Source organism: Bombyx mandarina, chromosome 06 (genome assembly GCF_030267445.1).
Source record: "Bombyx mandarina strain Sakado chromosome 06, ASM3026744v2".
Lineage (NCBI taxonomy): Eukaryota > Metazoa > Arthropoda > Insecta > Lepidoptera > Bombycidae > Bombyx > Bombyx mandarina.
Genome location: NC_143213.1, coordinates 12,296,676 through 12,309,832, shown reverse-complemented (window position 1 = coordinate 12,309,832; position 13,157 = coordinate 12,296,676). Strand labels below are relative to the sequence as shown.

The following is a 13,157-nucleotide window of genomic DNA, read 5'->3' as shown; positions in this document are numbered from 1 at the left end:
ACAGCTCGGAGGTTCGGTCGCGGTCTCTTTGACCCGCGAACAGTCGGCTGTCGCGTGGTCACCGAGGCACTTTACGCACCGTGGACGCGCGTGGCAGTTGCGCGCGGAGTGGCCGTAAAGCTGGCAGCGGTGGCACTGCCCGGGAGTGCCTTTTCTATATGGGGCCTCGACGGTGACCCCGGATAAGCCGCAAGACGTCTATGAGCTCCGGTAACCATTTAATACCAATGAGCCGTGAGCTCGTCCAACCATTTAAGCAATAAAAAAATACTAGAGGTCCCGCAGTAGTCGAAATTCGACTATAATTAACTGGAATTGTAAATTTGTACACTATTATGATTGTATTTTATACATCTATAATCACAAATTTCGCCAAGACTACACTATAAAAAATAATAACAAAGACAAACAATATTTAATCTCAATTTGACAACAGACGTCAAGAACAAAAGTTTGACAATAAATAGTATGCATGCGTGTGTGCGTCAAATACATGGTATGTAGTGTGTGTAATGTTTTCTTTATTGATTTACTGTATCGTTTATGCATTATTTTAAAAAAATATTAGTATTGTGCACTTCTTCTCTATATTCTCTATAGTTGTGGGAAATTTCATAATCCTCCGTCCGCGCAATTTTCGTAAAAAGGGATAGATACAAAGTTTTTGCTTCACGTATTAATACCTAGTCAGGTCATAAATTCTGTCACATGTTTAATGTAAAATAATTGAAACAAGTTTAGTCACTATGTAACCATTCATATACCAAAATGAACTTAACAAAACATAGATTCTTATGACACTAAAGTTTATTCAAAATGACCTCCGTGATTTTGAATACAGGCCTTCAATCTGCGCGGCCAGTCGTCTATCGCAGCACGAACGAGGTCCATGTCAATATCGGCGGCTGCCTTAATCAAGGATGTCTTGAGTGACTCCAAATTGGGATGAGGCTTTGAGCACGCCTTTTCCTCCAAGTGTTGCCATATCTTGTAATCTAACGGATTCAAGTCTGGACTGGAGGAGGGCCAGTCTTCCTGCCGGATGAAGTCGATTTCACGCGCCGCCAGCCAGTCTTGTGTGCTCTTCGCTCTATGAGCTGGCGCCGAATCTTGTTGGAATACCCAGTGCCTGTTATTGAACATGGTATGAGAAACAGGTTCCACAAGGTTCGTCAGGACTGTATTTTGATACACAACTGCATTCGTTTTTACACCTTTCTCACAAAAATGTTCCTCTGTTAAGCCCCAATAAGAAACTCCCAACCATACCATGAGCGAGGATGGAAAATGACCTCGTTGGACACGCGGAATACGGTTGCTCGCTTCTTCACTACTGTGTGCGTACACCTTATCATTTTGTTTGTTGTAGCTCTCTTCTACGTTAAAAATTTTTTCATTCGAAAAAAGAATTTCCCGATATTTTTTTCCCGCGTACCGCTTCAACAAAGCGCGGCATCTCTTCAGTCTCAGGTCCATTAGACGAGCATTCAAACGATGTCCTGTTTTTCTTCGATATGCCCAAAGCCCTAAGTCTTCATTTAACACCCTTTTCACCGTGGTTCTGCTTAACCCCATCTGAAGGGCCAACAGTTTCTGCTTACGTTTGGGATTTCTTTGAATTCGCGCCTTCACAGCTTTTATCACTGCTGGAGTCCTAACAGACCGAGGGCGACCACTTCTTGACCTGTCATCTACACTAGAGTCTTCATTGTATCGTTTGATGGTACGATAAACGAATCTTTTTGTTATATTCAAAATTTTTCAGTATGTTAAAAATTTGAATTGGCGCGTAACCGCAACGAAGCAACGCAATAACTGCAACACGGTCTTCTTTAAGCGTCCACTCCATATTTAAAAATGAGTAAAATTCTAAAAGTATACATTTTTATTTTCATGAACAATTCGAAATTCGAATTCAATAAACTTTTTTGTGGCCAGCATTCTAAAAGAAAAGTTTTTACTGTGTGACAATACTTATGACCTGACTAGTTATATAGATTTAACTATCAATTATGTTTTCAAAATGTCATCTATACTAATATTATAAAGAGGAAAGATTTGTTTGTTTGTTTGTTTCGAATAGGCTCCGAAACTACTGGACCGATTTGAAAAATTCTTTTTCCATTAGAAGCCGACATTGTCCCTGATGAACATAGGCTACTTTTTTTTATTTTTATTTTTTTTGGTTTCATGTGTGTTTTAATGTTTCCGAAGCGAAGCGAGGGCGGGTCGCTAGTTATTCATAATTCTTTATTGTCATACGTCAAAATGGAACGCTTTATTACTACGTGCTCAAGCGAGCCTGGAAGATGGATTTTTTGGTTCGGAGATTGAATGTCATGTGTACACGATTTGTCGGATACTTTATGAGTAGATAAATGAAGACTGCAGAATTTTAATTTTGATGTTAGATGTTAGAAAGTGCTGTGAGTGCACGTGAGTATTACTATCTTGTATCGTGAAGCAGTCACGTGTTTCGGTTCAAAGGGGCAAACAGCCTGACAACACAAGCTTTGTGATGTCCACGGACTTATCTTACCACTTCAAAAAAGGTTCGTAAGGTCATCTGCTGAGCTAAAGTCATAAAAAAAAAACATAGTTTATACTCTAGAAATATACTAGCAAAATAATATTTATAGTAGGTAGTTGGTAGCGATGACTTTGCCATTGCCTAGGACAACGAGCAACAAAAATACTCACTACTTGGCAATACATATACTCATGTATACTCTTCTGCCTTTTAAGCCAATAAGAAACCCTTTAATAACATTCAATGATTATTCAGTTAACTACGTTGCTTAAACAAAAAGACATAAAATATGTCTCGCTTGTGATAGTAACGAATACTCTACATTAGTCTAATAGGAGCTTCAGTCAAATTAAAATCAATCGAAATATCTTTGAAACATCGACACCGCCTCCTCACTATCATTTCTAATCATGATTCATTAAGGTTCGATTCGATATATTTGTAGGGGATTGGCAATCGCTTTGAGCTATTAACTCACTGGTCCTTTTCCTCAACTATAGATACTGTCTATATATTTTCTAACGAATCGAAAGCAATTGATTAAATGTTTTTTATTGACATAGACGGGTACTACATAGATGGGAAATGGTGATGACAACCACTCCGCCGAGAGTGCAAACGATTGAGAAGATGATGAGTACACAATGCCGGTGTCTGTTTTAGGGAATCACCGAAGTTCATAGCAACCGGAACTTTACCCAGTTGATATATTAGTCGACTATTATCAAAGCCGGTAATGTGACTTTTAGACAATTATTGGTAAATCAGAAAACTTTGTATTCCATTGGCAGTCACAAAACTCTTCTGAACGACATCTTAGATAAATAACAGGTTAAGTATTAACCTTTATTTAATGCAGGTTTTGAACCGTATTCTTTGAAGGAGACGATTATATTCAAATCAATCTGTATTGACATATCAATAACATTTTTTTGTCCAAATGCACAGATTGCCACCTTTGATAATAGACGACTCATATAACGTCCATTAACATAACATTGAAGCGACCACCCTGCCCGTCGTATAGGAACACCCCATAGTATCTTATACCTTTAAACGAGCAATTCTTGTGTATATATATAATCTGAATCTCGGAAACGGCTCCAACGATTTTCATAAAATTTAGTATACAAGGGATTTCGGGGGTGATAAATCGATCTAGCTACGATTTATTTTCAGAAAATGTTGTTTTATTCGTGTTTTCAATAATCAACTTTATCGATAATCAACTTTATGACTCTCCCCGACATCTATTGGCGAATAATAATACTATTTTTACTGCTTTAAAGACAAAACAAGATGGCGTTATAAAAAAAAAGCCGAGCAAAGCTCGGTCATCATCTAGTATTTTTAAACTCGTCGCGACCTAAAGGATAAGATGCCCGGTTTATTCGTATCGGACGATGCTACTAGACTTATTATGTGTATGTAAGTACATGTAACTACATACACATAATAAGAAATAATAAGAAAACAACGTCAAATCTCGTTTTTTATAATTTATAATTGCAAGCTTTTTATAATTGTGTGTTTACTGATGGCCCGGGTGCCTTTTCAGTTTCCAAGCCTTCTCCTCAGCCAGTACAAGGAAGCTCTAATACATACTTATGTATTGTATGTAAGTATGTATATTGGTATATAAATCAATTAGTTATATATTTCATAAATTATGTGTAAGCGGTATATATCTGTTTATTGTATTTATATATTTTTTATAATAGACAATACATTATTGTCTATAGTACACTGCAACATACCTGCTATATTATTTTATATTTTCCAGAATTTCTGTAAATTAAACGGTTGTCTGAAAGAGATCGCTTTTAGCGATAAGACCGCATATTGTACAAATCTATCTGTTTTTCGACTGTTTTTTTTAAATGTAAATTGTGTTTAGGTGTGCAATAAAGTGTATTCTCTCTCTCTCACTCTCTCAACACAAATTCAAGAAAAATATTTGATGAAGGAACAACATTGTATCGTAATCGAGCACACAAAAATTTTTAATTGCGTAATTTATCTAAAACCCTGACCATGACACTATTTACTAGTAAACACTTACATACTTACTGGTGGTAGGTGGTAGGTACCGCCACCCCGCCTATTTCTGCCGTGAAGCAGTAATTCGTTTCGGTCTGAAGGGTGGGGCAGCCGTTGTAACTATACTGAGACCTTAGAACTTATATCTTAAGGTGGGTGGCGCATTTAAATTGTAGATGTCTATAGGCTTCAATAACTATTTAACACCACGTAGGCTGTGATCTCATCCATCCATCTAAGCAATCTATATATATATATAAAAATGAATCGCTGTTCGTTAGTCTCGCTAAAACTCGAGAACGGCTGGACCGATTTGGCTAATTTTGGTCTTTATTTATTTGTGGAAGTCTAGAGAAGGTTTAAAAAGTAGATAAATATGAAAATGCTCGGAATTAAATAAAAATAACAATTTTGTTTTCCTTTTGATTTGTTCTCCGTCGGACGGATTCCTTTTGTTTGTTTTAAGTTTATTTTATACTAAAGTTTAGGTCTTTTATTTATCGGTTGAGGCACTACGAAGTCTGCCGGGTTAGCTAGTAAAAAAATAAACAAATATAAAATGCAATCAATCAAAACAAATCTAGAACAACAATAACATAACGAAATGTAATCTTAGATATAATACAAAACAATGATTTCAAATCGAGAATTGCGGAAAGAGAACAAAATACATTCACCGGCTCTTACTGTAAAAGTTTTCAAGCAGCGCTTCTTCCGGACACTCGCATACTTGGTTTTCGCGTTCTCAAAAATGTCTTTATGACTCCCGGAGACATCGTCAATTGATATTTATTCGAAATCCGCATTCCGCGACTAGTTCTTGAAAGTAGCGTATTTTATGGCAACCGCTTTATGCGGCTACCGGTAAAGTTTCTCGTACTCCAACTTGCATAGCAAAACAGCATTTAGCAAACGCTTGAACACGATGTAAACAACATGACTTGTTTAAATAAATTCAGTTTAAAAACTTCACAAAAATAACTGGTTGGATATGACTGTTAAAAATACCGATATACCTAATATTATTAAACTTCTCCTCGCCTATTATAGTAGGTTGGGGAAAAAGTGTCTTTGCATTTTTTAAGAAAATTCACAACGTTTTTTAATATAGTTTATTTACATTTAACTAAAGTATGCAGGTACTTTTTTGTTCGATAACTTTTTGCCATCTTGTAGGTACAGGCATGATCCCATTGCTATAGAAATTTTGGGGATTCTGATCAAAATACCGTGACATCGAATTTCTTCATTAGATTCACTCATCTTGACAGTACGAAACATAAATAAAAACTAGACGATGATGTCGGGAAGAGTTGATTATTGAAAACACGAATAAAAGAACATTTTCTGAAAATAAATCGTAGCTAGATCGATTTATCGACCCCGAAATCCCCTGTATACTAAATTTTATGAAAATCGTTGGAGCCGTTTCCGAGATTCAGATTATATACTTATGTATTAATATACAAGAATTGCTCGTATAAAGGTATAAGATCACACATTTTCCTAATTTGAATTTGGAATTAACTTCTTTAAAATTTAAACTTTTAATGATACCAAAAGTAGCCAGATACAAATAGTATAAGCCAAAGAGATTTTATTACAAGTTCAAACATACTATAATGCGAAAAGACTTTTTCTCCAACCTATTATGTGAAATTAGATTTTTTTTTTTTTTTATTGCCTTTGTAGGCAGACGAGTGTACGGCCCACCTGATGGTAAGTGGTTACCGTCGCCCATGGACTTCAGCAATGCCAGGAGCAGAGCCAAGCCGCTCCCTACTGCTTAATATTCTTTGTCTGATTAAATAATAAAGTAGTGTATTTTTTCATTTTCCAATCACAGGTACACAATGTTTCATCGTTACTGAAGACATCCAATTTGAAACACGAAGCTAAAGTTTCAATTTTATATCATCTCTTGAAACTTGAACGTAATACTTGCTTCACAGTAGAAATAACTAAGATGATGGTACGTACTAGCTGATAATGTGCCTAACTGTCATTAATTATTATGTATATATTATAGTAGTAGTATATATGTTATAGTTGCGGTAAGCAGCGGCTGGGCTCTGCCCCTGGCATTGCTGAAGTCCATGGGCGACGGTAACCACTCACCATCAGGAGGGCCGTATTCTCGTCTGCCTACAAGAGCAATAAAAAAAAAGTCTCCGAGTTTGATTTTACTAGGTACTCTGGATACTAAGTACACTAGGTATCTATTTCACATCTATTAAACATTAATACATATATATTTCATAGGTAATACTAATATAACTCAAGTCAATGAAAATAGCTTTCAAATATCAAGGTAAGTTTAGAAATTGATTATTACAATACGAGTAACTAAAGCAATAATGAAATGAAAATTCACTCGGTAATAATTTCTAAAGTAATAACTTCTAGAGTAAAGTAATAAAATGTGTCCCACAAATTTGTTTAGTGTGCAGTATACAGACTCAAACGCTTTGCATAGTTGGCGAGTAGCGTACACTTGTAAACATTTTTCAGTTTAGGAATAAAGGAATTTGAATACAGTTTATTTGTTTGGCAGTAGGTCGAATTTTCAGTAGCATCTTTTGGCCACGAAATGAGATTTTTACTACGCCAGTAATAACTTGATCGAATCTTGAGAGCCTTATAGAAATCGAATCCTATTAGAAGAACGTATTTCCTGTGGAATTTATTACATTTACGCGGGAATGCATCGAACGAATTCTTAATTTGAATTAGGAATCGGGCTTTTTTTACTGAATCGGATTTCGTCAAATTGAATTCGGAGAACTGAAGAAGTTCTAAATTTATGTATATTTTCAATTATATTATATTATGAACATTAAAAGAAAATTATTATTCAGATTCTGGAATAATTCAAAATCTTAAGCAAGCCGTGTATTACTAGCTTTTTCATTTTTTTACATATGAACAAATATAAATGATTTTGTTGTATTTATAAATTACTCTTCGTCGGCCTCAATAATATACAAGCAGCGTAACTATTGTTATAAATTATTTAATTGTGACACCTGAGAATCAGAGAGACGCACGGAATAAATCAAGTATATTGTAGTCGCAACAAAAATATAGGTATCTAACATTAATATACCATTAATTAATTATTTGACTATACGAGCTCACTGCCATCAAGTATTTGCTACTAGCAGGGCATATTTCAATCTCGCACGGGGACGAGGAGGTGTATTTCTGCCTCTATTTCTGCCTCAAATTAATCGTTCACCCCGGTTGGAGGGGTGGACTTTACCTACGTTTACTACGTTTGAGTTCTTTCTCATCCAAAGCTCGGATGCTGCTTGTTGAGCAACAGAGAGTCTTAGTTGATCCAACCTTGGTATGCCCTGCCGACCATACTGACGCGTAGGCGTAATTTGAACGGTATTAATGTTTTTCAACAGACGTAAGCTGACTGGTGGTATCTGCTGTTTATTCGTCACCATATCACTGACTGCAAGAAAAACTCGCCAATCAAGCTGGGTTTCTTGAAGTTTGCATTGTAATATAGTTATTCCGCCAGCCAAACCAATACGTCATTGATTCGTGATTGGAGCCACTGCGGTCATCCACAGTGCGTTTCCAGAGGTATTTTTGCCTCGTACCATCTGGCTATGGAATGAGCTCCCCTCCATGGTGTTTCCCGAGCGCTATGACAAGCTCTTCTTCAAACGAGGCTTATGGAGAATATTAAGCGGTAGGCAGCGGCTTGGCTCTGCCCCTGGCATTGCCGAAGTCCATGGGCGACGGTAACCACTCACCACCAGGTGAGCCGTATGCTCGTTTGCCTACAAGTGCAATAAAAATGTGTACACTATATGCTCTGCCACAAGTAATTTACTTGTTGTAAGTTACTAGTCCGTACTGTACTCTCTAAAAGAACTTACTCTAACAACTACTTAGTCTCTGAAATATTACCTTATAATATAACTTACCATCAATCATTTGACTGGCCGTGGTAAGTAATTTAACATCATTGTCAGCATCTTGAGTCTCCAATCTAACGGTGACGTTCAGAGGATCTAGAGTATCATCACCAGCTCGGCCATGAAGAGTCACTAAAACGGCTGTGGTCTTCCCAGGTACGGCCACCTCTGGAGCTACCACTGAGAAACCCCTGTTGGAAAGATAAATTAGTTGTAATTTTTTTTTTATAGCTTAGATTAGTGGACGAGCTCTCAGCTCACCTGGTGTTAAGTGGTTACTGGAGCCCATAGACATCTACGACGTAAATACGCCATCCACCTTGAGATATAAGTTCTAAGGTCTCAAGTATAGTTACAACGGTTGCCCCACCCTTCAAACCGAAACGCATTACTGCTTCACGGCAGAAATAGGCAGGGTGGTGGTACCTACCCGCACGGACTCACAAGAGGTTCTACCACCAGTAATTACGCAAATTAAAATTTTGCGGGTTTGATTTTTATTACACGATGTTATTCCTTCACCGTAGAAGTCAATCGTGAACAATTGTTAAGTACGTATTTCATTAGAAAAATTGGTACCCGCCTGCGGGATTCGAACACCGTTGCATCGCTATATACGAATGCACCGGACGTCTTATCCTTTAGGCCACGACGACTTAAATTAAAAAATTAGTTAAATTAGTCTACTGTAAAGTTCACGCATTGTCGCTTAGTCACGTTTGCCTTTCAAGCGTCGAATTATATACTAATAAAAGCAGCGAACACGTTATTTTTAAAACAAAGATTGAAGGGTCCTTAGAATGAGGTAGTATCTTGCATACCTCAAAACTAAACTGATTTCTCCACTATTGAATATGTTTCTGAATATTTTAGCCAACGATGAAGTCAGACGAGCGAGCAAAACATAAAAGAAATATTGCATTGAAAATTCCAGTTTTATTTGTACAAACCGTACATGTTCGAATTATTGTATTTCCTTCAACCGTGTGCACCAAATATGGAGTTCTGTTTGACGAAAATACAGTTTTTCAGAAGACTAGTTTTCCGGATGTGTTATAAATTAAAATAAATGGAATCTGAATAACGTGAAATTATTTTCTCTTAATGATTAAATGACTTCTGCTAGGCACTCGTACGTTGTATGCCAAAGTTGTTCCCATATTAGAAAAATTGCCTATAATTGTATAATTAAAATTACTATGACAATATTTGATCATGATTTACGGTTAATAAAATTCTTATAACATTTACAAGTTCGCTAAAATATACCGATACACTTTTAAAAATCAATCAGAAGATTTTTGTGACTTATCGACTTATTGTGTGCATTGAAGGTTTCACAGACCATAACTATACTTTCTAGTATAGCCTAAAGCTAAATGTTAATAATATTACAGTTAAACATTGAATTCAAATGTCCACGAATGACATCTTGGAATTTTATGTCAGTGGTCACGATGTTTTGAAAAATGATGAAATCTTAAATGAAATTAAATGCGAAAACAAACCGAAAAGGTATTTTTAATTGTATTACTCACAAAAACCAAGGAAGAGTTGTACTAAATATTAACGTGATAAAATATTAACGTCTTATAAATCGATGAACAGCGGCTGCACGCACGAAAAAGTGTCACGTTCCGCCTGAGCTTGAACCGTGAACGTGCAAGCGAGAGCGCGGAACAAGCGATAGAGAGGCACGATCGTCCCAAGCATTAATTTATCGAAAAAAATGTAATTTTCAAGTAACTTCTTCTTTGTATTAAACAAAGTAATAATTCAGAAATAATAATTCAATTAAATTCATAAAGGCATGCAATGTGTCATCAATGTTTTTTACAGACAATCAATTAATATTATTTTTTTGTCAATGAATCCAAATGCCGACACAATAAGCAAGAATTCATTTCTAAATTCGCGAATACATTTCTACGGCTTCTTATTTTGTTTGTATTTTTATTTCCTAGTCGAATGGCTCTATAATGTCTACATTTGATAAGGGTTGGAGTCAATGTGTCCGGAACATATCACTTCGTTCTTAACATATACTTTATAAATATATCTTACTACTAACTTTAATATACAGTGTTTCCACTTTAATGATTTCCTTTCCCCACGCCTCAATTCAAATTTCTCCTTCTCAGCGCTTTTTCCCCTCCAAAATTGTTCTGCTGTAGTTTTTACTTTTGGCCCTAGTGTAGTAACTAAAAAAAAGACGGTCTTTATCGATTTTAGGTTTGTTTTAGGTTTTACCCATGATTTCCCGTAATTTCCCCTTTTAATGTCTTCCATTTTGCCCCCTCCTATGTACCCTAATTTCCCCTCAAATGGGGAATTTCCCCTCATTGTGGAAACACTGTTAATATGTCATCCGAGTTTTATTATTATTAGCTTTTTTGTAGCTTAAACGTGGTTATGTTGCCAGTTGTTAATCAGATGAAATGGATAGGCGATGCTAACTTTGGCTGATATTTTCACGTCATCAGATCCATGTTTTAAGCATAAAGTATGGATGTTAACTGCATAGCGAATGGTGGTACCCACTCGTATTAGTCATACGCCTTCTGATTTATTTTTTTTTGGGCGGGAGGAAATCGCCGTACTCCCACCCTCCATTGGGGATGGAGGGTGGGGCATGTCGAAGTCGAACCGACTAAAACCTCCTGTCACTCAACAACCAACGTCCAAACCTCGCATGAGACAGAACTCATGAAGAGAGGCAAAGGGAGGAAAGCGAAGTGTTTAGTGCGGAGCACATCTCTCTCATCACCCTCCCCCTCGGGACGCCAGGCCAGCGATCGTCGGCGCCACGACCACCAGCCCTCTCGGTCGGCAGGCTGTTCGAAGCCCGCCTAGATGGCGCCGGTTTGAATCGGTTATCCTACGAAATACCCCGCTGGGTCAAAACCAGCGTGGGTTGAGGATAGCCGGCCTTCCATCACCCGGATGCTTCTGCACGCCTTCTGATAAATAAATTTATACCCAATTTTATTTCGCTAAATCATTTCGGAATTGCCTTACATGGCTGCAATTATTCTATTCGAATCTTTTATTTATTTATTGCTTAGGTGAGTGGACGAGCTCACGGCCTACCTGGTCTTAAGCGTTACCGGAGCCCATAGACATCTACAACGTAAATGCCGCCACCTACCGTCAGACATAAGTTCTAAGGTTTCAGTATTGTCACAACGACTGCCCCTTCCTTCAAACCGAAACGCATTACTGCTTCACGGCAGAAATAGGCAGGGCGGTGGTACCTTATCCGTGCGGACTCACAAGAGGTCCAACCACCAATAATTACGCAAATTATAAATTTGCGGGTTTGATTTTTATACACGATGTTATTCCTTCACCGTGAAAGTCAATCGCGAACATTTCTTAAGTACGTATTCCATTTAAAAAAATTGATACTTGCCGGCGGGATTCGAACACCGGACGACTTATAGGCCACGACGACTTAAATCTAATCTAATAACGTTATACCATTTCCTTCGGTTTTCGCGACTTGTAGACACAAAACTTTTACAGTTTAATCTCGCGTTTTTTATTGCCTCTATATTATTACCGAAGTTTCGAAGACTTTATGAATGACGCTGTGGTGAAGTAAGTAGCTAGCGCTCCTAACTGTTGCGCCAATGATCGTGGGTTCGATTCTCACATCAGGCAAAACACTCATGTGACGAACAGGTTTGTTTACTCTTTGTTTGGGTATTTTATTATCTTTAAGTGTTATACAAGTATGTATGTCAGTCTTTGGTACCTATAACACAGGGAATGTTAATTTGGAGCCGGATAACCGTGCATGATTTGCTATTCATTTATTATTATTATAATTTCCGTGGTTACAACAATCACTGTAAAAAAACTTTTAAAATTAAACTACCCATAAATCTATATATATAAAAATTAATAGCTGTTCGTTAGTCTCGCTAAAACTCGAGAACGGCTTAACCGATTTGGCTAATTTTGGTCTTGAATTATTTGTGGAAGTCCAGAGAAGGTTTAAAAGGTACATAAATATGAAAATGCTCGGAATTAAATAAAAATAATGTGTCCACCGTCGGACGGACTCCTTTTGTTTATTTTAAGTTTATTTTATACAAAATTTTAGGTCTTTTGTTTATCGATTGAGGCACTACGAAGTCTGCCGGGTCAGCTAGTTAAACAATAAAAACTAACATGCTCCAACAAGTATAAAAAGTTCCCGATTTCGTTTCAAAGTTGAAACGAACAAAGTGCTCAACTTAGTGCATTGCGGCTTCCAGTTGCAGTGCCCGGTTTATTTGAAGGTAGTCCGCAGTAGTTATCCGGTTTATTTGTGTTACCCGGGTCGTATGTGACGTGAAGTCACAAAGTCGTCCGCGAGAAACTTTTGACAGGCTTTAAAAGTGACAATAGAAAGCTAGAGTTGAGTAGAAACCCATTATGTTTATATATTATAAGTCACCGCAGAATAATTGAAATAATATTATTTTAAGCTTTGGTGCTAATATTGAATACAATATGTCAAGACATTAGAGGTATGTCAAAAGGTCAAAAGTCTCTGTTTTTAATTTAAGTAGAGACCTCAGAAAGCAAATCTCAAGGTGGGTAGCGGTATGTACGTTGTTGATGTCTATGGCCTCCGCTAGCTCCGCACTTAAGACCAGATGAGC

The 13,157-nt window shown here is 37.1% G+C and overlaps 1 protein-coding gene across 1 annotated transcript in view; it reads right to left on the bottom strand.

The window, feature by feature from the left end:
• The window catches only part of LOC114253075 (C3 and PZP-like alpha-2-macroglobulin domain-containing protein 8), a 280,824-nt gene that overhangs the window by 137,827 nt on the left and 129,840 nt on the right, over positions 1–13,157 (bottom strand). The window contains exon 3 of the mRNA XM_089728393.1: positions 8,515–8,696. Within this exon, the coding sequence (XP_089584519.1) occupies positions 8,515–8,696 (182 nt within the window). The remainder of the gene's footprint in view (positions 1–8,514; positions 8,697–13,157) is intronic.